The 26,568-nt window shown below is 42.3% G+C and overlaps 1 protein-coding gene across 1 annotated transcript; it reads left to right on the top strand.

Moving 5' to 3' along the window:
- The first annotated feature begins 8,739 nt into the window (after positions 1–8,739).
- On the top strand, positions 8,740–18,901 carry igsf10 (immunoglobulin superfamily, member 10). Its single transcript, XM_028962733.1, has 7 exons — positions 8,740–8,875; positions 9,202–9,423; positions 9,808–9,937; positions 10,028–10,418; positions 10,509–14,597; positions 15,414–16,314; positions 16,580–18,901. The coding sequence occupies exons 2-7, from the start codon at positions 9,236–9,238 to the stop codon at positions 18,498–18,500; spliced, it is 7,620 nt and encodes a 2,539-aa protein (XP_028818566.1). The 5' UTR covers positions 8,740–8,875; positions 9,202–9,235; the 3' UTR covers positions 18,501–18,901.
- The last annotated feature ends 7,667 nt before the right edge of the window (positions 18,902–26,568 follow it).

Here is a 26,568-nt window from a genome sequence, read left to right as displayed (position 1 = left end):
GGGCAACAGGGGACCAGGCGGCTGTTTTGCAGTCTTTCCATGTCGCAATTCATGCCACGTATCCCAACTCCGACAGCAGCTACATATCTGTCAGTGCCTCCTGCTGGGAACTGATTCCTTTTCTCCGATAAAAATACAAACCCGACACTGGAGGGCATTTATCACTTAAAACCAGAAATGTGCACTGAATGTGGTAAAGTGTGTTGTGTGCTAAGCCCTTCGTCCCCAGCACGACTGCCGGGCGTCAGAAGCGCCTATTCGGCCGAAAACACTGCAGCCGTGGCGCTTATTGAAGGAGCAGAGCCCCATCATCCACAGCCAGACTGCAGTGTTCACAGTGAGATCATCCCCAAGAACCCCAGCGGCACCATTAAGGAGCAGAAATATTACATTCTGACATTGATTTTACTTTTTTTTGTCTTCAACATTGTTTTTTTTATGCACATGGTTCACTCGGAGAATCGTTCTGTTTGCCCCACACGCCAAGGCCCATGCCATATATATTTCACATGGAGCAGCAACCAGGAGCCACACTCAGGTCTCTTTGTACCTGTGACAAAGTTCTGAATTGACATCTGTTTTAAAGATCATTTGGACGCGGCGGATGCCTGGAAGCTGGACGCTGTTTTTGTCCACAGCTTCACGGTGTTCATTTCGGGACAATGTAGGTGATTTCGCTTTATCCCCGTTTGGCACGATGTTGCTCTTCACCTTCTGATCTTCCATCTGCACGTTCACATGAGCAACATGGGATACAAAGGCTGTTTCTTTGATTTGATGCGGTTTTTGAGCGTCTGACTCTGATTTCCTCAACGTCTAACCCTCAAGCATGTAAAGTGCTCATGTGACTGATCCTGTAATTACTGTGATGCTGAAGGTGATGATATTGAGCTCTGTGCCCTTGATGAAATGTGATTGGAGCCGTATGCCACACCATATGTTACAGCAGCATGCAGATCCTCAAAAGACAAAAACCTGAACAGATACCTGTGCACCAACGCTGTGTGTTTTACTCCTTTGTCTCTCTAAAAGGACAGAGACAAAGGTCTTTCTTTAGGACTTTATGGATCTAGACACCTTTACATATGCTCTCTGATTTGTTCCCGTGGCGATTTTGGGAGCCAACAGAAGATCATGTTCAAACCTGAACGAGCTCCAGATGCATGAGGTCAGTTAAGTAGCAGGCCAGGCAGATTTTTAAGACTTGTTATGTCTTCTTACGTTTAAAGTTACGGATGGAGGAGCTGGATGTGTTTTCGCCTGGCTGCATGGACACAAAAACAGTGCCAGTTAATGGAAGATCCTGAGGCATAAAACGGTCTTACTTAACACGCCATCCTCAGGTGAACCTCAGCTACACCGGCAAACAAACTAATGTTTCTTAGACATTCTTCGGTTTATGTGGAGTTTTATTTTTAATCTGTTTTGCAAGGATGTTTTAACACTTCCCCCAAACCCCAGATTACTCATTCCTCATCCATTAATTGGCTTCATAAAGTTGGAGGTTCTTGAAAACCCATCAACACACACATTTATTTATTTATTTACTGTCCATTTTAATTTGTTGCATTTTCAGGCAACAGGCCTGTTATGTAAGTTCTCCATGGAGACAGTGGGAGCGAGTCGGTGTCCGCATCCATAAACTCATCAGGGGAACTTTAGTCATTGGAATGGAGAAGTGCTCAGTATGACCTACCATGCTTGCTTCAGGCTTTCATTTATATAAAAAAATTATATGGTGATTTTAGATTTCTAGCGTATCCCTGGCAACGATACTGTAACAATGCTTATATCAGGTGTCCCTGCCCTTCCCCCTCCATATTCCTTAAACCTGTTTTCTCTCCTTTAAAGGATTGGGGCAGTGGTGGCCTAGAAGATAAGGAAACGGAGAAGGTTGCTGGTTTGAATCCCGACCTGCCGAGGTGCCACTGAGCAAAGCACCGTCCCCACACACTGCTCCCCGGGCGCCTGTCATGGCTGCCCACTGCTCACCAAGGGTGATGGTTAAAAGCAGAGGACACATTTTGTGGTGTCACCGTGTGTATAAGGTGTCTGTGGGCTGGTATGGCTGGGGCAGGGTAGACCCAGGGTGTTACGAATATGGGTCTTTATGTTTATGTTTAACTGTGTTGTATATTTCAGATGTGGTGCAAGTCTGGAGTGTCCTCATAACAGTAAGCCATCCCTTTTCCCATTTCCACTTCCCATTTCCCACATCTCTTTTTTGTATTCGACCTGCTCCCAGGTCCTCCCCTTCCTTTGTGTCGGGACAGATACAAATCATATGATATGACCTTTAGTCACTAAATCTTGTCACCCATGTCTTGTCAAAAACTATTGTGCTGACATTTTTTTTCATTAATTGCAATATTTGCTTTCATCCTTGATTTTTATGGGTTTACAACATCAAGGCAAAATGTCCTGAAGCACAGGTGCATGTCACAGACTGCAAATGTCCTCTAACTACTTCAGCCCCCACTGAGGCTTTTATTGACCATTATTCCACTGCAGATCAGCAGGGGGTCTTTGCATGAGTTGGGCGTCTTGCTCTCAGGTTGTTCTGTCCTTATTCATGAGTGTTCAAGAAATCAGAAACATGTGTCCTACATCCACACTACATCTTCCACAATGAACACTGGGCTCAGACAAGGGCTATCTGAGGTTATATATAGAATAGAACAGAATAGAACAGAATAGAATAGAATAGAATAGAATAGAATAGAAAAGAATAGAATAGAATAGAATAGAATAGAATAGAATAGAATAACATCTTCTAGGTGACAGAAATGGTTAAAAGACAACAAAATGTGATGCATAAATGCATTTGTGTTTGTTGTACTTGAACATACTGCAGATTGCAGATTGTTCATTAAGTAATGTTTTACCATACATACCATTACATAGAACTAACCGACCATCACAGCACACATGCATAACGAATCTCTACTGGCTCCACATGCTCTTAACATTTTATTAAATTTTATTATTTATTTATTTATTTATTTATTTTATTTTTTTTTTTTTAAATGTGTTTTTACAAAAGTTTTTTCTGCAATGGGTTTCACAACATTGCTTTATTTTGAATTATGCGTAGCTAAGGACCGAAGTCATGCAGAGAGCAGTAAAACAGGGAGGGAGGAGATTTCTTTCTTTTTTTTTTTCTTTTTGATCCATGGACCACTTCACCACTGGACTCCCAAGCATGCTGTGCTATACCATGCATGCTCTGGGTAGTGGTGGCCTAGCAGTTTAGGAAGTGGCCCTGTAATCAGAAGGTTGCTGGTTCGAATCCCGATCCGCCAAGGTACCACTGCGGTGCCACTGAGCAAAAGCACCGTGCTCACACACTGCTACCCGGGCGCCTGTCATGGCTGCCCACTGCTCACCAAGGCTGATGGGTTAAATGCAGAGGACAAATTTCACTGTGTGTACCGCTGCTACTGTGTATCACATGTGACAATCACTTTGAAACTCCTTAAACCGGTGGTCAGAATGGTTACGGGAGGAAAAACGTGGCATGATGCTTATGTTATTGACACTATTGTTGATTCATTCATTAGTTACTTACTTATTTTTGCCAAGTGTTGAGTGTTCAGGCTTAACCAAATAGTCAGGACTGGGTGGGATGCTGGAGGCCTAATGAAGTTCAGACACAGCCCTATCAATTCTGCCACATTCCAGAGTAAACACTGACGCACTCTGGCCTCAGACAACTCAAACGGTGCCTGAAAATAAGCCATTCTTTGTTCCACTGGGACAGCTCCACTAAGAAGAAGGCAGCATCTGATTAATGGAGTTTCGTTCAAAATATTCCGAACGCTGTGAAACAAGTGAGTCGACCACATAATAAAAAAAAGTTATTAATTATTATTTGTATATGTAATGTGTAATATTGTGTGTGTATGGGTTTTCAAAAGTATTTTGTTGATTCCTATCAGAATATAAACATCCAAACATGTGGCAAACACCAGTGTAACTAAAGGCAGCCAACTGGCGAGAAAAAGTGAAGCGAAGGACAACACCATTAAAGCTCTTATTGGAGAGCATATAAATAAGGAGCAGATGAGCCTTTGAATGCACACTGAAGCACGGTCACATCATACGGAAAATAAATAAGCACACAGGAGTCATGTCTTCGATTAAATCGCCTCTGACGTTCGCATCGAAATCATACTTTCCTCACATCTCGCTGCTGAAGCAGCTCTGCATTCTCAGCTGGGATCTGGTACAATGGGGCAGATGCAAATGTAAAACTGGAAAAGTGAAAATATCAAACACTACAATAAAATTGATAAAGCTTCATTGAATTTTTGACTCAATTGAGCCATTTATGTGCACTTTAATCCATGTGGTTTAAACCCCAGTATTGACAGGATTAATTTAAATAAAGAACCCATATTTTCATGGGAAAACATTTTCTAAATGACTCGAAAACTTTGAATGGTATCGAATGTTGTACCTGATTCTAGAGGATAAGTGACTTTAGATTGACTGATAATAGTAATAAATAATACATTTATTTATAAAGAACAGGTTCAAGAGCAGAGAACTGTTCACCAAAGTGCAATACAGACATAGTAATAATACACTGACAAATGGGATGGGGGTGAGGACCACAGTTAACAACGATAAGTGAAAATAAGAATATTTCTTGATGTTCATCAATTAGATTTCAGACAGAAGACAGATCAGTGTTCAATAGCCCCATAATTAGACATGATACTCATATTTACGAGCATGTCGCTCACTGTTCTGTTCAATACAACACTTGTTTCTTTGCCTACTGTGCAGGTTTTTTTTTAGCTTTTGGTGTAAACAATGCACCACAATGTCCTTGGGACGGAAGAATGGGAGAGATGTAGACTCGACTGCGTAACCCATGTTGGAAACTGTCCGGCTTTTGTTGGACGGCACTGTATCCTCAGTTTTTAAACCACAGTTGGGGTTTGAGCGGGCCCCCAAAGAAATGCCTTGAAGAACAAGTCCAGATGGTTTCATTTTAGATGCCACAGTTTTCCAAAGTCATTGCTTTTTCCAATGATACAGAATTGGCCCGAAAGAACAGGTTTTAATGCCTGGTCACAGATTTACACCACCAGGTATTTCCCACGTGCAGCACGCACTAAAGAGACGGCAATAAAACTGACAATTTTACTGCATGTCACTGGCATTAGTTTTCACCCCAGGAAAATGAAGGTGAGATGGCGTGAGATGCACAGTTAAAACCCAAAACTGGGGCAGCAATGATGAAATTATAATAGAACCTCTCTGATGACATACAGTACAGGCCAAAAGTTTGGACACACATGCGTTTTCTTTATTTTCAGGACCATTTACGTTGGTAGATTCTCACTGAAGGCATCAAAACTATGAATGGACACATGTGGAGTTATGTACTTATGTACAAAAAAAGGTGAAATAACTGAAAACATGGTTTATATTCTAGTTTCTTTGCTCTGATTACTGCTTTGTACACTCTTGGCGTTCTCTCGATGAGCTTCAAGAGGTCGTCACCTGAAATGGTTTTCCAACAGTCTTGAAGGAGTTCCCAGAGGTGTTTAGCACTTGTTGGCCCCTTTGCCTTCACTCTGCGGTCCAGCTCACCCCAAACCATCTCGATTGGGTTCAGGTCCGGTGACTGTGGAGGCCAGGTCTCCACTTTTTGTTAAGTACGTAACTCCTCATTCATAGTTTTGGTGCCTTCAGTGAGAATCTATCATGAAAATATAGAAAACACATTGAATGAGAAGGTGTCTCCAAACTTTTGGTCTGTACTGTAAATCCTGCTCTTCAAGCTGCGGTCTGTCATTAAAAATACCTGACAAGGAATGGGACAAGGAATGGGGGGGTGGGGGGGGGGGGGGGGTGTTGCAGTGAATAAACTGACGGAGAGAGATGGAGATAATGAGACAAATGTAAGTCTCCTGAAAGCTAAGACGAGGAAATATGACAAAGCATTTGTAGTGTTTGACTCCACACTGGGAGACAACGAAAGTATTGTTTTAGTGTCGACTAAATTAGGGCCGACTGGTGGCACAGGCAAATACTAAGGATGGGGAGGGGCACTCATGCTGCAGTCATTTGTTGACTATGGGTAGAAGATAAAATGGTCAACTGTCCACCCTGCATCACACAATGTCACAGTAACCCTTAGTGTCTCCAGGGGGGGACTGTTCCTGTAACTACTGATTGTAAGTCGCATCTGATAAATGCCAGAAATGTCTAGTCGTCCTCTCATTTTCACAGCTACTGGAATTTAATAGCCATCCATTCCTAGCTAATACGTCCATGCTGTATATACCTGCCGTGCAATATACGGGGAAGGTGATTCAGGCTGTGTGCAGGGTGGATACAGAAGTCCGTTACATAAAACCCGCAGACAGGAATGTTTCTTCTGTCCCACACTGACGTACTTCAACCCGTGTGAGGTATCACCAGTTTAAAGGTCAGAGGGGAGGTGGGACCACAGGGTCTTTGACGGCTGCGGACATGGACGACTAAATCCACTTCTGTCTGTGTGACGATGTGGCAGAGCCTTTTAAAGTCTTCCTGCGAACCTGTGAAACCCATGAGGAATGTAAAGGGGAATTGAATTATATCTGTGTCGCAGTCCGCCGAGGCAGAGTGTGTGAGACACACACACACACACACACACATTCATTTTGTGCACGCAGAAAAACAGAAAGAAAGAAATATATTAAGAATATGTTAAGATCCTAAACCAAAAAAGTTTCATGGGCAGTCAACAATAGCAATGCATTATTTTTTTTTTTAAATAATATTTTTATTATTATTTTTTTTTTATAATATTTTTTGATTTCCAGCGACATTAGAGAATGTGGAACAGCCTAAAATTATAAAAAATATTCTGTACAATAGACTCAGTGTTCAGTACAAGCAGGAAATTAATGGCCAAACCACAAATTCCCCAAATCTCAGCACCTCCCTGTTGTAGTTCATGATTAAGACATGTTTCTATGACTACTGTATATATGCTGAAGACGCGCTGAAGCGAGGGGAAGATTGCGTTCCTCTACTAAAAGGGGTTTCGTTACACTAGTGTCCTAAAACCACAATTCTCAACTTTCACTTTTCTAACTGGCAGTATGCTTTTCAGCGGACCGCAGACACGAGTTCTTCACTACGGCAGCAGAGAGGCAAGAGAGTGGAGTCAGGAAGCCAAGAAGGAAAGAGCATCGTAAAGTGCAAGTCCAAGGCGAATTCCGGACGCGTCCAAATTATAAGGCTCTGTTTTCAAGTGTCTTTTTCACGCATGATGCATGTGTGCATCTGAACTTTTATTCGTTCCACCAACAATTCTGACAGAAGCCTAGAGCAACATTATTCAGGAAGCAGGTTTGTAGCTTTCAATCATCTGGAGAAAATTAGGCCCAAAAAGGAAACCCGTTCCAAACGGAAAATGAGCCAAGTAGATCTTGATCAGTGAAAAAATGTTTCTCTTTCTCCCTAAGCCTAAGGGGAAGGAGAAGGGAAAACCGATGCTTGTGTAAATATATATTCCATGTTTTTATGGAGGAATGGAAGCTTTACTGCTTGAGCCTCCATCAGCCCAGGTTTCTCACCTGCTTGCCGCTGAGTGGGATGATATCAGAAGTTCCATGATGACGCTGCTGCTCTATATTGTATATTTCACACGTTGCATTAAAATTAAATGTAATAAATCTATGTAAAAGTTCAATGTAAACTTTTTAAAAGAATGAAATAAAGGTTCTACCACGTTTCTAACAACGTAATGAGAAAACAGATTTGCCTTGTTCTCTCAGAGCGTGTGTGTGCGTCTGTTTATGAACAAACCTTACCGCTGCGAAATATGCTGTACATGAATTGGAAATAATTTTATTGTATAATCCACTGATTATGATTATTACTGGAAACCAGGATCTACATGCATTTATTTCCTTGTTTTGTTTAGTTCCTTGCTTTGTAGATACGATATGTTTATCGCAGGTCGAAATATGTTTACAGTAATTCAAGCCTGTGAGCCTGTGAAGGGACCGTGTCACCGACATCTGGCGAAAAGCGACGGATGATCTGATGAGTGAGCAAATAAACGCAAGGAGGTCACATCTGTGATTCAGTCACAAAGGCAAACAGCAAAACAAGAAGAGTCTGTGTCCTCCGCCAGTTACCTGTCATCGCACCGGCCTGAATGGTGACAATGAACATCACGGTGACCCAGCCGCTTCAAAACCTCCCAGTGAATATTCACATGAAAACAAGTAGAATGGAAGGCTTTTTTCGGTTTTGTTTTGTCTTGTCAGAAAAAAAAAATCCCCCCATCCATCCATCCCTCCATCCATCCATCCATCCACCTGTCATGCGTGTTTATGGAGGAAGCTGGAACACACATTCCACTTGTGTAACCAGAGACCAGCCGTGTCCTCCGTTGTCCCCAACCATGTGGAGCTACTGCCTCAGTCCAGGTCACTGTATAAGAAACCCAAGTAGATCCCAAAAAAAGCAAATGAAAAAAAAAAACAAAAGAATTTGGACAGAGCATGAAAAAAAAATCAAGCATTTTAATTTAACAGTTTTGGTCTTTTTTTTTATTGTGACGTCTGAAAGCATGAATAAAATTGCTTCCTCGGCCTGATGTGATTTTTTTTTTTTTTTTTTTTTGGTATCCACCATCACCAGCAGCAGCAGCAGCAGTGCGGAACGTGGTTTGCATTAGCCGGGGCAGGAGAGGAGATGCTGGTCCAGCCCAGCACAGGAGCGAGCGGGGCGGGAGGTGGGATGGAACATCTCCTGCTCTCCTCCGGCCGCCTCCGCTGCTGCTGCTGCTGCTGTTAGTGGATTTTATCGTGTATAAATCTCCGGATGAACTGAATTCGTGACGGTTGAAGAGCCGAAGGTAAGAGGACTGGAATTAAAATGCATCCATTATCATGCTGCTTAAAATACTTTTTCCGAAAGCGTTATTTGCATGTCTAGCCACGTTGCGACGGTGAACTTTCAAAAAGATACGAGCAAAACATACACGAATACATAATCGATACATATATTTTGCTCAATAAACGCGTCAGAGACTCTGAACGCCTCTGAAGTGTTATAAACACTGTTTCGAGAAACAGAATTTGTGCCACGATGTGGGTGTTTTGAGCAATAAATATTTCCATATTTTACTATATGCATGCTTTGTTGCTGTTTTTGTAATGAGAAGTAAAAACATTTTTGCAGCTTGCATCGCGAAAGTGAACCGAAGTGAATCGGCATGGAAAGCCCGACGCGGCGGCGCGCACTGCCGCTCCTTCTGTTCGCCGTGGCCGCGGTGACGTGCAGGGGGCGCGCCTGCCCCGGGTCGTGCGCCTGCTACGCCCCCACCGAGGTGCACTGCACCTTCCGATACCTGGCGGCGGTCCCCGGCCAGATTCAGCCTGCTGTGGAGCGGATTAACCTGGGGTGAGGGTGGGAGCACATGCATACGTCTCTCTCTCTCTCTCTCTCTCTCTCTTTCTCTCTCTCTCCGGTTGAGGAAGCGGCCCTGTAATCAGAAGTTGCCGATTCGATTCCCGATCCGCCAAGGTGCCACTGAGGTGTCACTGAGCAAAGTACAGTCCCCACACACTGCTCCCTGGGCACCTGTCATGGCTGTCAACTGCTCACTCAGGGTGATGGGTTAAATGCAGAGGACAAATTTCACTGTGTGTATCGTGTGCTGTGCTGCTGTGTATCACATGTGACAATCACTTCACTTTACTTTACTCTCTCCCTCTCTCACACACACACACACATACACAGACTAGCTTTACGTTCGATGGTTGTCCAAGTAATTTTTCTTTTTAGGTACAACAGTTTGACAGTTTTGAAAGCCGGAGACTTTTCGGGGCTGGAGAACCTGGATCTGCTCATGCTTCACAGTAACGCCATTAACACCATCGAAGACGGAGCTTTCCAAGACCTCAGGTCGTTACAGGTATTTGAAAACAGAGTTTGCAGCAATATTTTTGCATGGCCGCCTCTGCGTAAATGTTACGGATGCAGATGAGCTGCTCTATTCACACAGGTTCTGAAGATGAGCTACAACAAGGTCAAAGAGATCAACAAGGAAACACTGCAGGGTCTTAAGAACCTTGTGCGCCTCCACATGGACCACAACCTTATTGAGTTCATCAATCCGGAATCTTTCTATGGTCTCCATGCGCTACAGCTAGTCCATCTGGAGGGCAATCTTCTGCAGCAGCTGCACCCGGACACGTTTGTCACTCTTCGCCACAGCCAAGTGTTCAAGTTGTCGTCAGTCAAGAACATCCATCTGTCTGACAACTCATTGACCAGCTTGCCGGCTAACATATTCTCTGGCTGCTATCAGTTGGAAAATGTGTATCTTCATGGAAACCCCTGGTCCTGTGATTGTTATATGGATTGGTTTGCCGACTGGTCAGGAAAGAACCCTGGCAAGTTCTTTAAATTATGTCCTTTAGGCAGAAGATGTGTTAAATTTCGTAAATCAAAGTAAATATGTTTGGCTTTTCTTTTGTTTCTAGATGTACTGAAATGCAAACTTGACCGCAAGCATCAGCAGGGACAGCTCTGCCCAGTTTGTGAATCACCTACTTCTCTCCGTGGACAAGTGCTTGCTCAGCTGGCCCGTGAAGCATTTTCCTGTTCCAAACCCTTGATACATGAAAACCTGAAAAAGAAGAACATCACCATGGATGATGGCGACTACACCCCGGTGTCTCAGAAGGATTTCATCGCCCCGCTTGGAAGGCTGGAGATGAATATGACCGATCAATTTCACAATTATGCCACCATGTCATGCGTTGTTCAGAGACCATCTGGAATGACCGACCTCAATGTAACCGAGCATGGAGAAAATGTGGCGTCGCTTAGTGCTGTTGTCGCTACATCTCTGGTCTGCAACGTAGACCATGATCAGGTCCAGCAGCTGTGGAGAATCCTGGCCACATACAGTGATATGCCAATGAGACTCAAAAGGGGTCTGCTCCGCCCAACGTCTCCAGAGATGATATCCCAATATCAACAAATTACGTTGGGAGACGATGATATTTTCACAGAAATTGAGGCTGAGATAAAGGCTACCCCGGCGTGGCTAATGCAAGACGAGGTCAGTTTTCTGCTGGATCGTACGACCACAACATTTTCAGCCCTACATGTCAGATATGAAGCAGCTATGCACTTTTCTGTCGAAAGAAACGGCATCGGTAAAGATGGCTACGGCTGGACCATGATCAAAAATGACAACACCACCAGGACTGAGCATGCTGTGCTAATTGGTGGTGTGGCAGAACTTAACTGCCAGGTATTTGGAAAACCTAAACCATCCATAGAGTGGATATTGCCAGATGGAAGCAAGGTCCGAGCTCCATACTACAGTGAGGACAGAAGAATTGTGATCCTTGATTCTGGCAAACTCACTCTGAGATCTGTAGATAATCCAGATTCTGGAATTTATCGGTGTATAGCTACAAATTATCTGGATGCAGATGTATTAAGATTTCGAATTACAGTGCTGTCCCCAGATGTGGAAGAAGAAGAACTGAATGGGATCCAGCTACATCGCAAAGCAGGACAAAAATTGATTCTTGAATGTGGCTCAGAAGGCAGCCCTAAACCCATTGTGCATTGGGTACTACCAGATCATACAGTAGTAGAAAAGACTTATGATACTAGAAAACTTTACGGAAATGGCAGTCTGGAAATATCGACACTGACAAAGAGAGACCGTGGATTTTACAGATGTCTGACTTCGAATGACCTGGGAAAGGATTTATTAATTTACCAAGTGACAATAATCGATAATGGGTCAAACACAGAAAGACTTGTAATGGAAGAGGGTTCAGGTGATGTACCTCAGCCAAGCCCTGAGGAAAATGAGACGAAAAATGCTTCCCTTCCTACAGATTCATCTCAGAAGAACAGTCAAGACTCAGGGACTATCAGCACAGACAGACCATATACCAGGTTTAGGCGCCCACATGGCAAAGGAACTAATGAACAGAGGAGAGGTGATTCAGTTAGCAGGAGACGCATGTGGGGGACCAGAAGGGTGTTTGGTATTGGTTCAAGGAAAGTGGATCCACAACAAATCGCTGAGTTCATGAAAAAGGCTCAAATTGGTCAAAGAAAAATGAATGAGGGAAATTTAAAGCCAGATGTGATACACTCTGGAGATGTAGATGTTGGCTCAGGAGAGGAGGCGTCCGACATCACAGCAGTTTCAAGTAATGCAATTACATTAAATATATATGATCAGAAGAGTGTCATTGCAACCATAAGCAATTCAGAAGACAATCAGGACATGGCAACTGCTTATTATCCTGTTAACACATTCAGTGATTCGATGGCCACTGGACATAACAAAAGAGCGACAACGGCTTCTTATTCTATGACTGAAGCTAATCCAGTGCTCTTCCCAGCTGATAGTGTCACAACTGGTCATTTTGAAATTCAGAGACATGTTCCTACAGCATTTCAAGCTGCTATAGATTATACAAATATCAAGCCTTTAACTGTGGAAGCACATCTTGAAAATCCATTAAGACTTCAATACACCATAACAGATTCAACTGATGAGATGCAACTTGTGTTTTCTGGTGATACCCCTGAGACTGAGCATGAAAGAACACCAACTATTAATACCCAACATGTGACGCAAATGATGGATGGACCACAATCAAAAGCAAAACCAGTCACACATGCATCTACAGACCCAAGCAGTCAGACCACATTCACGGCTGTCACCGCAACGCAGCGAGAGCAAGATGAAATTACATTTCACACTACTCAGAAGATCACCTCTCCTCATCTACCCAGAGGCTCTACCATTATTTCACACCAGGAAATACATATAATTTCCCCAAATAAAAAGCGCCAGGGGAGAAGACGTAACTTTCCCAGCAGACGAAGAATCGTACGACCCAACAGAATCTCTGATATCCACTCCTATCTTGATAAGCTTAAGAAACCATCAGTTTCATACAAAGGCAATGCAACGGTGCCATATACAATTGAAATTACTACTGACTGTGACTGCAATGACACAAAAGGAGAACAAAAAGTATTTACTTCAGAACAACATGAAAACAAGCCTCATTGGACTACTACAGTGCCCCCTCATGAAAAAGGATCGCTAACAGTGTCCCCTTTATTTACAACCATGCAGCCAAAGACTGAGGCATCAACTAGGCTTGTCTTTTCTGCAACTTACCAAGCCAACCCAAAACCTACAACAGGTAAGCCAACTACAACTCCTTATCTCACAACAAAGTCTTCTAAATTAATTAAGGGAAAAATTCCATGGCACCGATTGTTTGGGACTAAAGCAGGCCAAAAGGAAATTCTCAACAGGCTACGCAAACCTCTAAGACCTGCTACAACAACACAGACTGTTACAGCAAAAACTACTGCCATTGCACAATGGCAAACACCAATCCTGCCAACTGCTGAGACTCTGGTAGCACCAATGACTGCATCAACCCCAGTGTCTCAGACAGATGTGGAAGCATCATCTGATGAATCTGGGGAATCTTCCACTACCACAGAACATGCTGTTCAAACTACAATTTATATAACCCAAGACATATCAGCAGTACAATTGAAGCAGGCTTCCACTACTGCTTCTGAATTAAGAATTTCTTCAACTACAATGTCAGCTCCAAATACAAAGGCTCTTGAAACATCCCCCACATTTAAAAAAGGATCAACAATAGACACTGTTAAGTCCCACAACTCTGGATTGGATTCTAGAAGTGAATCAAAAGGTTGGGTCCCACCCAGGTATGGAGGATTTAAAAGACGCATCAGTAACTCTCGTCGAGGGAGATTTAAGGGCAGAAGACCAATAAAGGAAAGAACGACTGAGGCCACAACCACTACAACTACAAAGTGGACCACTGCCAAAATAAAAAGGCCTGAAACCATTACTGTGTTTAAAGATGTCAAGCCATCTGTGATATCTTCACAGGTCCATTCTAGCATTCTGCCCAAAACACATTATTTATCATCCAAGAAGACATACGTGTCTGCTGTCTCTTCTTCATCTGGCACCACCAATATGTACATAGAGAACTCAAAAATTTCCACCTCTACACCTCAAAGGAAAAAGGCCACAACAGAAAAACCCAATGCAACCACACCTACCCTATCTCAATCAAGACCTTATGGAACACCCCAAACCCACACCAAAAGCAATACTGCCAGACCGAACACCAACATTAGACGGCCTTCAGAGAAACAGCATCATTACCCAACACATCGGCCTAAAGTTAAACCTACAAAATCTTACATCAAGGACAAAACAAAAGACACAGAGAAGACTATGGACAATCCAAATGTCTTAACAGCTGACAACAGTTTTACCAACATACCTGATAATAGGTATTCAGAAAGTGTATTCACAAGCAAATATGATGACATGAAGTATGACGCTACAACATCTAACCTCTACGAATTTGAATCATCCACCCCTGACATGCAGTCAAAACCCAAGATTATGGGGGGCAATGCAGCAAGCTTCACTGTTTTAACAAACTCAGATGCATTCCTCCCATGTGACGTAACTGGAGATCCCAAACCCATCATCAGCTGGAAGCGATTCTCCTCTAGCACAGGTTAATATTTGATCTTTTTGGGTGATCAGCATCTGATAAGCAGTACCTGATGTTGAGGTTTATGCTTGAACGTATTTTCTTGTACAGTCACTAATATGTCATGACAATCAGCCTATCCCTATTTAAGGTAGACATTGTGAGCAATAAGTACTAAGCCAGAAATATACTTGCTGTGAGCCACGTATGCATATCTGTACACAGTTGCGTTGTTAACATTTGTGCTGATATATTGCATTTGTACTGTGCATCGTAATGTGTAGTGTGTACTCCACATTTACATTTACAGCATTTATCAGAAGCCCTTATCCAGAGCGACTTACAATCAGTAGTTAAAGGGACAGTTCCCCTGGAGCAACTTAGGGTTAAGTGTCTTGCTCAAGGACACAATGGTAGTAAGTGGGATTCGAACCTGTGTCTTCTGGTTCATAGGCTACTACCACCAGTGTCAAGGCCACAAAACATATAAATGAATGAATACCAGTATTCTAAAATCATCATCTGTTGAGTTCAGATCTCGCAACACTGCCCCTGTAAAATTACAGAGGTATTGCATCCATATCCGTATCTGTATACATTCCGTTCATTTTTGACTATGTGTACAAAAAACAGAAAAACACAGGATACGGGACATATGTATGTAGTTAACAGCAAGTATATTTCTGCCTTTAATGGTCTGTAATGTAGTATTTGCTACCAGTACAACATGTTACAACATACAATTGTAACATACAATTGCTAAACTGTCATATGCTATGGAATACATATTTATAAGTAAGCTAAATGATCTAAAATCTGTATTTATTGATTTTTTTCAAGGTGGTGCACTGAGCATAACGGGCAAGATGGGCAAATTTGAAGTGTTCAGGAATGGTACACTCTTCATTCAGAATGCAAACATAAAGGATCGAGGACAATATGTATGTTTAGCTGAAAATGACAAGGGATCTGACAAACTTTTGATCACACTGTCTGTTGTGGCATACCCCTCACGCATCCTAGAGATGAAAGTTAGAGATATCACGGTTCATTCTGGCAATTCAGTGGAAATAGGCTGCAAAGTGGATGGCAGGCCTGCGCCCGTAGTTTCATGGATCTTAGCCAACCGGACCCAAGTGAGAGGCCAAATTTCTGCCCACAGCAAAGTGACTGTTAAACCTGAGGGGACTCTGGTCATTCGACAGGTGTCTGTTTATGATCGCGGTCATTACAAGTGCATTGCTAGTAACCCAGCAGGAGCTGACACTGCCACTGTGCGCCTGCATGTGGTGGCAGCACCCCCTGGCATTGTGGAGGACAAAAGGCAGCAAGTGAAGGCCAGCGCTGGTCAAAATTTGTGGCTGCCTTGTACTGCACAGGGCAGCCCTCAACCAACTGTTCACTGGGTCCTTTTTGATGGTACTGTCATGCAACCTGAACACTATGAAAACGATAAAGTGGCTGCTTTTTCCAATGGCACTCTTAATCTAAGATCTGTGGCCGTATCAGACAGTGGGAAATACGAGTGCATTGCTACGAGTTCAACTGGGTCAGAGAGAAGGGTGGTGACACTGACTGTAGAGAAAACAGAGACTGCCCCACTGATCACAGAAATGTCTCAGAGAATAACTCAGCTGGAATATGGTGATCGCCTTCAACTGAATTGCTCTGCCATTGGTGATCCCAAACCTCGAATCATCTGGAGACTCCCTTCCAAAGCAGTTGTTGACCAGTGGCACAGGTAAAAAAAAAACTTTGCAGTATACCGTTGGTGTAAATCAGGACATTGCCAGTGTTCAGCAAGTATGTAACTGTGAAGTTAAGGGCTTGGGTCACTTATGTCATTGTATCCAAGATATAAGACTGTGCATTAAAGCCTGTAATATCACTGAATTGTTTAAAACTCAATTGACAAAATTTTCTATTGGGAAAGTTTTTGCCAGAAAGAATACCTCAAGCTCTCATATATTTATTTATTGTTACTAAATATTTTTGTCGTTTTTCAGGATGGGCAGTCGCATCCAGGTGTTGGAAAATGGCTCTCTCATCATCGACTCCATCAGCGATAAGGATGCCGGTGATTACCTCTGTGTTGCGCGTAGCAAGGTTGGTGATGATCTCCAACTCCTGAAAGTTTCGGTCTCCATGAAGCCAGCAAAGATTGAGCCCAATATCTACGGCAAGAAGCAGGTGCCATTTGGAAATGACTTGAAAGTGGACTGTAAAGCTTCTGGAACCCCTGTGCCTGAGATTTCCTGGGGTCTCCCGGACGGGACAGTTGTCAACAGCGCCTTACAGGCAGACAGCAGTGGACGTGGACGTGGCCGTTCCAGACGTTACGTGCTCCTTGACAATGGAACGCTGATCGTCAACAAGGTGGGCATGGCAGAGGGAGGCGATTACACCTGCTATGCTGAAAACAGGCTTGGCAAGGATGAGATGCATGTCCACATCACCGTAGTAACATTGCCTCCTCAAATTCACACTGTGGGCCAAGCACATGCCAAAGTAAAGTCTGGCAGCAATGTTCTTTTTGACTGTGAAGCACTTGGAGAACCCAAGCCCAGAATAATGTGGAACCTTCCTTCTGGTGATAGGATAGCTGCATCCAATCAGCGTTACCTGATGCACGTTAATGGGTCTCTTGATATCCGCGATATCACTCATACGGATGCAGGTGAATATGTTTGCACGGCTCGTAATGCAGCTGGGGAGGACAGTAAAGTGTTCAAGCTTGATATTGACAGCAAGCCGCCTGTCATCAACGGATACTATCAGAATAGAACAGTAATCAAAGAAGCAGCTCCTAAGTATTCAAGAAAGTTTATTGACTGTAACGTAGAGGGAGATCCACAACCTCAGATCACTTGGATTATGCCAGACAATATTTTTCTCAGAGCACCCTATTACGGAAGCAGAGTCAACGTCCATCCCAATGGAACACTAGAGATTCGTAATGTACGACCAAGTGACATGGCTGAGTTCATCTGCGTAGCACGCAATGATGCCGGTGAGGCCGTCATTCTGGTCCAGCTGGAAGTAACTAGCATGATGAGACGGCCTATCTTCAAAAACCCCTTCAATGAGCGTGTGATGATACGTATGGGTAAGACCACTGCGCTGAACTGTTCTGTTGATGGGAATCCAAAACCAGAGATTATATGGGTGCTACCTAATGGGACACGTTTCACTGGAATTGGTAGCAGAGGCTCAAAATACTACCTGGGCAATGATGGCACATTTGTTATTTACAGCCCCACCAGGGAGGACGGTGGTAGATTCCGCTGTGCTGCCAAAAACAACATGGGCTACATCGAGAAGCTCATCATCCTGGTGGTGGGGCAAAAGCCATACATTCTAACTCGACCAAGGGGTATAATACGAAGTGTGTCCGGGGAGCCTCTTTTTTTGCATTGTTTGGCTGATGGAAGCCCACGTCCAAATATCTTCTGGACTTTTCCTGGGGGTCACATTATGTCACACCCTCAGGTGAAAGGCCGACACCAGTTAATGGAAAACGGAACACTAGTCATCCGAGATACAGTTCTGCACGACCGCGGGAACTATGTGTGTCGAGCAAAGAACGAAGTGGGTGAGGCAATGCTCGTTGTGCCTGTTGTTATTGTCGCGTACCCACCCCGAATTACTAATGGGCCACCAGCAAGTTTGCAGGCAGTGTCAGGAGTAGCAGTGCATCTTCATTGTGCTGCTTTTGGAATGCCCAAACCTGAAATCACATGGGAGCTTCCAGATCGCTCTGTGCTTTCTGCTGCGGGTCAGGGACGGTCAAAAGGCACCGAGCTTCTACACCCCCAGGGCACACTCGTGATTCAAAAGCCCACAAGTTTAGACTCCGGTACCTACAAGTGTCTTGCCAAGAATTTTCTTGGAACTGACTCAAGAGTCACCTATTTGAAGGTGAAATAAGGGTGACAGAAGTACACAAAAATCCAATTTTATAAGAATGTTTTTAAAAGAAGGACTGATGAGCTCTTTTTGGTTCCCAATGAAATGAAGGAGAATTTGGCCATCAACATGAAGACTATGAATTGTGAGTTATATTGCAATTATTTGATAGGTCATATTGTGAGACGTGAGTGGATTAAGTCTCACTGGACTATGCTAAAGATGGAAATACTTTTTTCATGTCATGAGCAACAGATGTCAAATTGTTTTCTTCACCAAGGAAGAGAGAATGAGGAGAATTAATAACTTTTTTGGGGGGGATTCCTTGATGTAAACGTTAATAGAATCCACATTGTTCATGTATACAATGTTAAGACATTATTACTTTTACACTGGATTAAAGTATTTTGCTATTGAAATTCTAACGACCCAAACAATTGGTATATGGTTTTTGTTCATGTCTTAAATATATGCAACATTGGATTATTTCTCAGTTTGAATGTTACATTGGAAGGCTAGAATAAAGTTAAAATTTTCATTTAAATTTGCCAGTTCTCAGTGGTGCACCATAAAGTGACTAAGAAGAAGATTATATGAAATTGCAAATGAGTGTATAAATGGGCGCAAAATAACAGGATGCCTTCAGACCGTCAGGAAAGAAAATTGTGGGTTGGACAAAAATAACTTTGTTGTGAAAGAACACAAACCTAAACTGTCTGACAATTTCCTTGTAACATGGGCAAACATGTAATTAAGACAAGAATGCTTTTTTACAGATTTGTTTTGGACTTCCTGTGTCTAGATCTATGTTAAGCGTCTGGTTAGTGATGCGATTTGGAAGGACTCCCAATCTAAAGTTCCAGTCTAGAGAGGCTTTGATCATGTCTTTAGAATATTCTGTACCACCTTGACCTGTACCACATACAAATAATTGTTCAGTATCATGTATAATAGCTTAGCCACCATTCATCCTGCCATTTAAATATCTTTCAAAAAAGAGTGAGTTAGAGCAAGAGTGTGTTTATGAATATATGTCTGGGCATAATCTGCAATTTGTTTAGTTTTTTTTCATACTATTTCTTTCACCAAAGTTCCATTGGCTGAGGATTTACTATACCTCAGTCACAAATAAACTTTTTTAATGATTTTTACTAGACTAAAATTATATGTTTCATTGGGCCCTTTTTATATAAGTGAGTAAAAGAAGTGTAGAAGTAGAACAGAGTGTGAAATTTATTGCAGCCATGTATTTATATCCCAGCTAAGTGGCCTCAAGCACATCTTGTTCACCTTTTCAAATGATTTATTTCCATTTAATGTTACACATGCACTTATGTGGAATGTTTGGAGCCAACTCAGGACAAACTTGTTTCCTCATGTCTCACACACATAACCGGAAGATCTTTTCCATAAAGTTTGGAATGTAGGCAGCAGATCCAGAAAGAAAAGGCCTGTGTCTATTCTTGAGGATAATTAAATATAATTTACTGATTTTTGTGAGGAAGACTCTCGTCCTGATTTTATAGAGTGGCATGCAATGGTTTGCTTAAATAGCTTGTTATGCCAGCAGTTTATACACTTGTAAAGTGAAAGTCTCCATGCAAATTCATCACATATACAATAAATGAAACATTGTGCATATTTTTGGACAGGTAACTTTTATTACCATTCCAAACGGTAATTAGGATAATTTTTCATCATTAAGAAAGGCGCACTCATTCGGATTTTAAACCTTAAAGGTCAGCAAACAAAGGCCAACCTTAAAACCAACAGCCATGGCTTTTCTATGCAACTCTCTATTAATCTGTTTTCAGATAGCTCTGTCCTCGTAATAATTTTATTAAAAATTGAATCATGACAATTTTACAACAAAAGACATTCAGGAAGTAGTGATGATTGTGAGCATAACCTTTATAATAGTCAGCAGAAGAAAACATTTCCTCCATCCCCTAGCTACAAAAGTCAGCTTGCAAATTTGAAAATCTAACTTAGCCTTTGCATTCTGTGGATTGATAAAAGTCAAGGCAATACACTCTGGCCAGCATCTAACATTAAGAATATTTATGACCGAGCTGCAAACAGGAGATTTTCCCATTAACTTCTCTTCCCTCAGGAGATTTTAAGCATAGAGTTGATGTCAAAAATGAACTCACTGAAAAAAAGTCCTGTCAGAGTTTTTTTTTTTATAGGATTTGAAGGTAGGTACATTGGTCTAATTCAACAAATGTCATCCAAGAGCACTGAAAAAGGAAGTGTTATTCTTTTTATTTCAACAGTAGAAAGTGGCCAAATCCTTTTTCTAAATGTTTTCAATGGATTTTCCAAAAGCTCTAGTCTACATAATAAATTTTTTTACATTGCTAAATTAGTATTCTTAGTGAATTCTCAGGAGTTTTTGGCCTTCGTTGTAGCAACAGGTCTAAATATGAAGTTAATTTTACAATTCGTAGAGGTACAGGACTGTGGTCTAAGCAGCATTATCAATGAGAGCCTCTTTACTGTGGCAAATCAACAATGCTGACAAATCATCCTAGTCACAGTTCGGGTTAACGTGCTCCATGACTGCTTCTGGCACGTGAAGAAGTAAAGCACTGTCTGTGAGTCAGAAAAGGCCATCCTGGCACCTCGCATGTTTTAGGAAAGCATGGAACAGGCAAGCGAGAACCCATGAAATTTGAGTGGGAAAGTGTGTATCACAACACAGGGAAGCGGAATGCCAGTGTGGAGTGAGACATATTTTTGGTCAGTGACAAAAATGTTGTCAATCTTTGAAACGTAAAGCCGCCAAACAAAAGCAAACGAAGAATATTGTCCAGCGATAGAAATCTGACGCGCACAGAATTATCATAAACTTAACAACCAGTCATATTCAGAAATGGGGGGAGGGGGCATCAGTCCCACTACCTGTCCATGAGAGCGAACTGTGGAACCATGAGGGTTAATGTTCCTCCCGCCTCTACTGACAGGCCTGGATCAGTTTTCCATTTTTCACTCGTTCAACACTCAGTGGCAGATCCGGAATTTCGCAACTGCACTCAACAATTTGCACCTTCCACATATGAAGGAGATATTCGTCTTCTCTCCAGCCGGTCTGGTCAACTTGTCCCTTGGGGTTTTCCTCTGTGGCGGGAGTCCGCAGAGAAGCTGTTAAAAATATCTGTATAAATCCAACCCGAATGAAATCCTTTCTATCAAGTCCCATCTAACTGATTATACTAAAATTAAATGTTTTTTAAATGAATATTACATAATACATGCTAAGATGGGTGCTGCATTTATTTCAAAATATTGTTGTTATTAATATTGTTCTTGAATGTACCTGAATCCCTCTGTGGTTGCAATATACATTTCCAAACAATTTTAATACAAACACAGACTCTTTCAATTACTTCACCAGAACTACATTAGGGTAAGAAAGACCAGATGTTTGTTAATTTTTTTTCAGTGAAATATTAGCATCACGTGCCGCGTGATGTGCTTTGATGTTTATACGGATTCGTTGTTCTTAATTAGGAAACCTCTTTTTTTTCACTTGGGTCAAAGGCCAAAAATCCAAAAGCCTCTGAACCCTTTCATGTCTTTCCCTCTCCGATGATGCATCCTGTATACAATATATTGAAGAAGAGCAAATATGCCTGGGGCTGAAGACCCAGACTCCCACCTCTGGAACTGAACTCGCATTAAAACTGGAGATCTCAAGTGAGATGCATGAGCGGTTTTAATGGACGAGTGACTCTGAGCTGAACTGGAAGTGTCAAATGTGCTTCGGAATTATAGCTGTGGCTGGTTTTATGTTTAACAGAAATGTGACGACGTTCTTTCCAGTTACGTTTTGGATAAGAATTAGCTTGTATAGAGGCACAGGTTTTTGAGAATGAGCATTGAAAGTGTGTGCAAATGACAGTGAAGTGATTGTCATTGTGAAACACTGCAGCACAGCAAACAGTGACACAACAAACTGTGTCCTCTGCTTTTAACCACAATGGGACACTAGCACTCACTAGGCCACTAGCACCCTACACAGAGAAAATCTGATGATGTTGAAAACATTACGATCATTATATTTGGGTCTTGCACTGGCCCACCCTACAGCATGATGGGTTCTCCATGCTCATGTCAGAGGTTTCGTTGAGCCTTTGCTAGAGAAGCTACATGAGTTTAAAGCAAGGCTTTGATGTCAGTGTGGCACCACATTTTAGGAATGCATGCAGACTAATGTAGCATACGATGTGTGCATTTGAAAATGAATGTCACTTTATGACAAGTGGCTCCAGTCCAGCCAACATAAACAGCAGTATTTCACAGAAAGAAAATGTTTTGGGTTTTTTTTGCAAGCATTTCCAGAGGGAACTTTCTGAGGGTGTGTTGATTAGAAGTCAGACATTAATATCTTGGTGCTGAAAGAAGATATAAAATCTTAAAGGAAATGGTGTTGTTCAGTTAGCTTCAAATCAGGCTGTCCATGCTACAAAAGCAGCTTTACTGTGTATGTGAAGATCTGAACTGGACTACGGATCTGTGAAAGAAGGGTTTTTTTGTCTATGTGTCGTTTACCTGGAGAAGACGTGGAGACCCTGGGAACAAGGCAAACTGGTGGAGGCAGCGTGACACTGTTGAACCCTGCCACACTGCAAAAGTGCTTCCAGAATTGTTAATCTTTGATGCTTGATCCATTGTTTCAAGTACGAAGTTCTTGTATTAATCTTTGTGGAGTTAACTCACTGAATTAGACACCGTGGCTTCATTTGCCTGCCGATAGTGTCTGTAAATCTTATGATTTTAATTACCTTACAACAGTAATCAGGATTATTGATGAATTCAGGTTTAGATGGTATTTTCGGGCAGAAGACTGCCTGCCATTTTATAATAGTGTCCTAGTAGAGACCACCTACAGAAGACCTCAAGAGCTGAGGCCCATGGAGGACCCCCAAAGTGCTGGGATGCAGACATTCCAGCTGGGCTCACAGCGGGGCTTTTTGAGGTGGCTGCCTTCTGAACTTTTGCCAACGCCTGTCTGTCATCGTTTTTTAACAGCTGGACAAACTGTTTGGGAAGTTTGTGAAATGGAGCTTTTTTGGAGACAATAACAAAACAGTGTTCGCCCAGCATTTTAACAACAAATGATTTCTCCCATCAGGGAGGACACGTTGTAAGTCGCTCTGGATAAGGGCGTCTGCCAAATGCCGTAAATGTAAATGTAAATGTAGGACACTGCATTACCAGGCCCTGGATCACTGTTACGCCCCATTCTTCACTCGACTGTCTGTGAAAGACAGACCAATGCACCATTCTGGTGTGGGAAACAAAGTAGTTTTGCTAGCGTCTTTCTCATGGCATGCACACACATAGACACATGTGCACAACAACTTTACAGAACTGGTGCATTAATTTAACATTAGTTTACTTCAGCCAGTGGTACAGCTCATTTTTTCTAATACAACAATAAAATCTACAGATCCTACATGATGTTGTCCAGTTATATCCTGTTCAACCTGTTCATTGTACAGAAAGGTTTGACTTTTCTCCTATAGAGATAACCTGTACAGAATTTAAGTTTTAGTTTTAGTTAGTATAGTTTAGTTTAGTGTGCATATACATATATGTTTTTTCTTTAATGACTGCACTATGGTGGGGTGTGAAACATTATTTCAATATCCTGTGCATGCTGTTGTACTGAAAAATAAACCAATCTTGAATCACCAAAAAAAGAAGTGACATGTCAAATGTTGTTCTATCAAATGCACACTGAAGGGTTTATGAAAATGATTTCTCTGTAGACTGCAGAATATTACAATTAGAGCTGAAGAATGATCCAGTAAATCAGGGCCTAATGTTGTCTTTGTCACTGAAAATGTTTTTATCAGTGTCTCTTCTAAATCTTTTCTAAATGCCACTCTCCTTTTGTGTCATTTGCAGCCTGAAGCATTTTGGTGCCTTTTCTCCTTAAACAGTTAGACCCACCAGTTCCTTATTTAAGACTGTGTGATCAAGGGTTAAAGGGAATCAAATGAGTTAAATTATTCAACAGAGCTCAACTGCAAAAAGTGATGTTGAGGTAATTTTACCTGTAAAAGTCAAAAAGCTAAATACAACTGTCACCATGGTAAAAGAAAAGCTACCATGTAAACAGACCATGTTCACGAGTACAGCTGTCTCTTTAAAGAGCTGTAAAACTGCTCGAACAGTGAAAAGGTAACGTTTGGCAGCCAAAGACTTAACAAATTGTGCTTTTACTGGACGCACAGGACCTTTAAAAGAAGAACTAATGTGAACAACCTAAGAGCTGCAAGCCAAGCTGCTGAATAATCATCTCATCAGCAGTCACCCATTCAGTAGTCTGGCCAAACAAGTGTATTTTTAATTCAAATGTGAGGTATCTTGAGACTAATAGCAGTATTTTTTGGATATTTAGCCTGGACTTTTTAGAATCACACCTCATTTTGAATGTCCAAAAACTCAACCACTGTTCAACCATTGGATAAACAGACTGGTTCTGAGGGGGTGACATCCAGCCCAGACGGTAGACGTGGTAACTTAACACTCTTAAGACTCCAGGTGTCTGCCCCCACTGTCAGACTGCCTGCCATTTTATAATCATGTCTGAGTAGACCTCGTCCAGAGGACCTCAAGAGCCGAGGCCTGCGGAGAACCCCCAGAGTTCTGGTCTGCAGACGTTCCAGCTGGGCTCACAGCGGGGCTTTCTGAGGCCGCTGCCTTCTGGACTTTTGCCTACGCCAGTTTTGCGACACAACCATCGTGGTCAGTGTGAATGCCTACAAAGAGGAGGTGAAGATGTTAGCCAGTTTAATTAAACTTATCATGATCAAAAGATTCCATGAACGGCATTAAAACAGGCACATTGCTAATCCTGTGTTGTCGTGAAAAGGAATCTCCCCAAACATTCCCCAAGACAGTGTTGGACTGTTGGCACACATAACCTTGCCAAAAGACTTTCAAGAAGTAACGGGTGTGTGGAGGCACAAAACAATCACTCCATCCCCTCAATTTCCAGCCTCATCCAAGCTCAAGAGAGGGCCGTTTACTTTGGCTGAGAAAGCTTGACGGTAGCTTTGCGGTTGACCAGTGGCGAAGCACTGGAGGCCAGGAAGGTGGGAGCAAGTGGAAAAACAGGAGCCGTTTCAAATCCTGATTTCCTTCTTTCCACACGGGCGTCTGAACGAGGTTCAGCCCACACCCTGGCTTATTAGATCCAGATATCAGGTACAGAACTCACAGAGGGAGGACAGAGAGTTTCCAACAGATGTCAACTGAACACTCGTAACATCACGTGCAAGTCTATGCTCCGGTCCCTGAAGAGCCATCCATTCAGCTCGTCACTGGTTGTAAGCCAGGTCTGGCCCATCGGCAACATCAATGCACTGTTCCCAGGAAGCATCTGAGTGGCATAAAACATTTGACACAGGAACATTAGAACAAAAAGGCTTGTAAAACCAATGGAAGTTTCTGGATCAGACGTGAGGTGAATGTGACGGTGGTAAAGTTTAAAGCCCAGAAAAAAAAAGCCCACCGAGTCCTCCAGTGGATAAAGTTTGAACCAAGATTGCAGAGCACACACGTTACACCACGTTAGCAACCAATCATATTATCAACACAAAGCAGTGGTAGTGACAGAGGCAATAGGATACATGACACTGCCAAGATACAGGAAATCAACGTCCCGCTTTATGCACTTTTGATCTGTAAGGAGCATCTGGGATCTTGTTTTAGTACAAGGTGGGCAAGAAGACCACATAGGTTCAAATCCAACTTACTGCCATCATGTCCCTGATCAAGACACTGAACAGTGAGTTACAGGTCTTTCCCTGTAACTGTCAATCGCAAGTTGCTCTGGAGTATGGCGCCTGATAAATGTTGTAAATGTACAATTTTGTGGATTTCTATTTTTTTTGTAATGGACAGAGATTGCAGGCCACAGAAATGGAATTAGCTGCAGTCGGAGAAAGTGAGTGAGTCAGTGCAATCGTGTAGGGCAAACTCAGAGGAAGTGAAAATCCAAAGCAACTGACTAATCTATTTGTAGGACATTGGTGAGGCAAGGAAATATATGCAACAGTTGTGAAACGTAAAA

The sequence above is a fragment of the Denticeps clupeoides genome, chromosome 19 (assembly GCF_900700375.1).
Source record: "Denticeps clupeoides chromosome 19, fDenClu1.1, whole genome shotgun sequence".
Lineage (NCBI taxonomy): Eukaryota > Metazoa > Chordata > Actinopteri > Clupeiformes > Denticipitidae > Denticeps > Denticeps clupeoides.
This window is presented reverse-complemented; position numbering and strand designations above follow the sequence as displayed.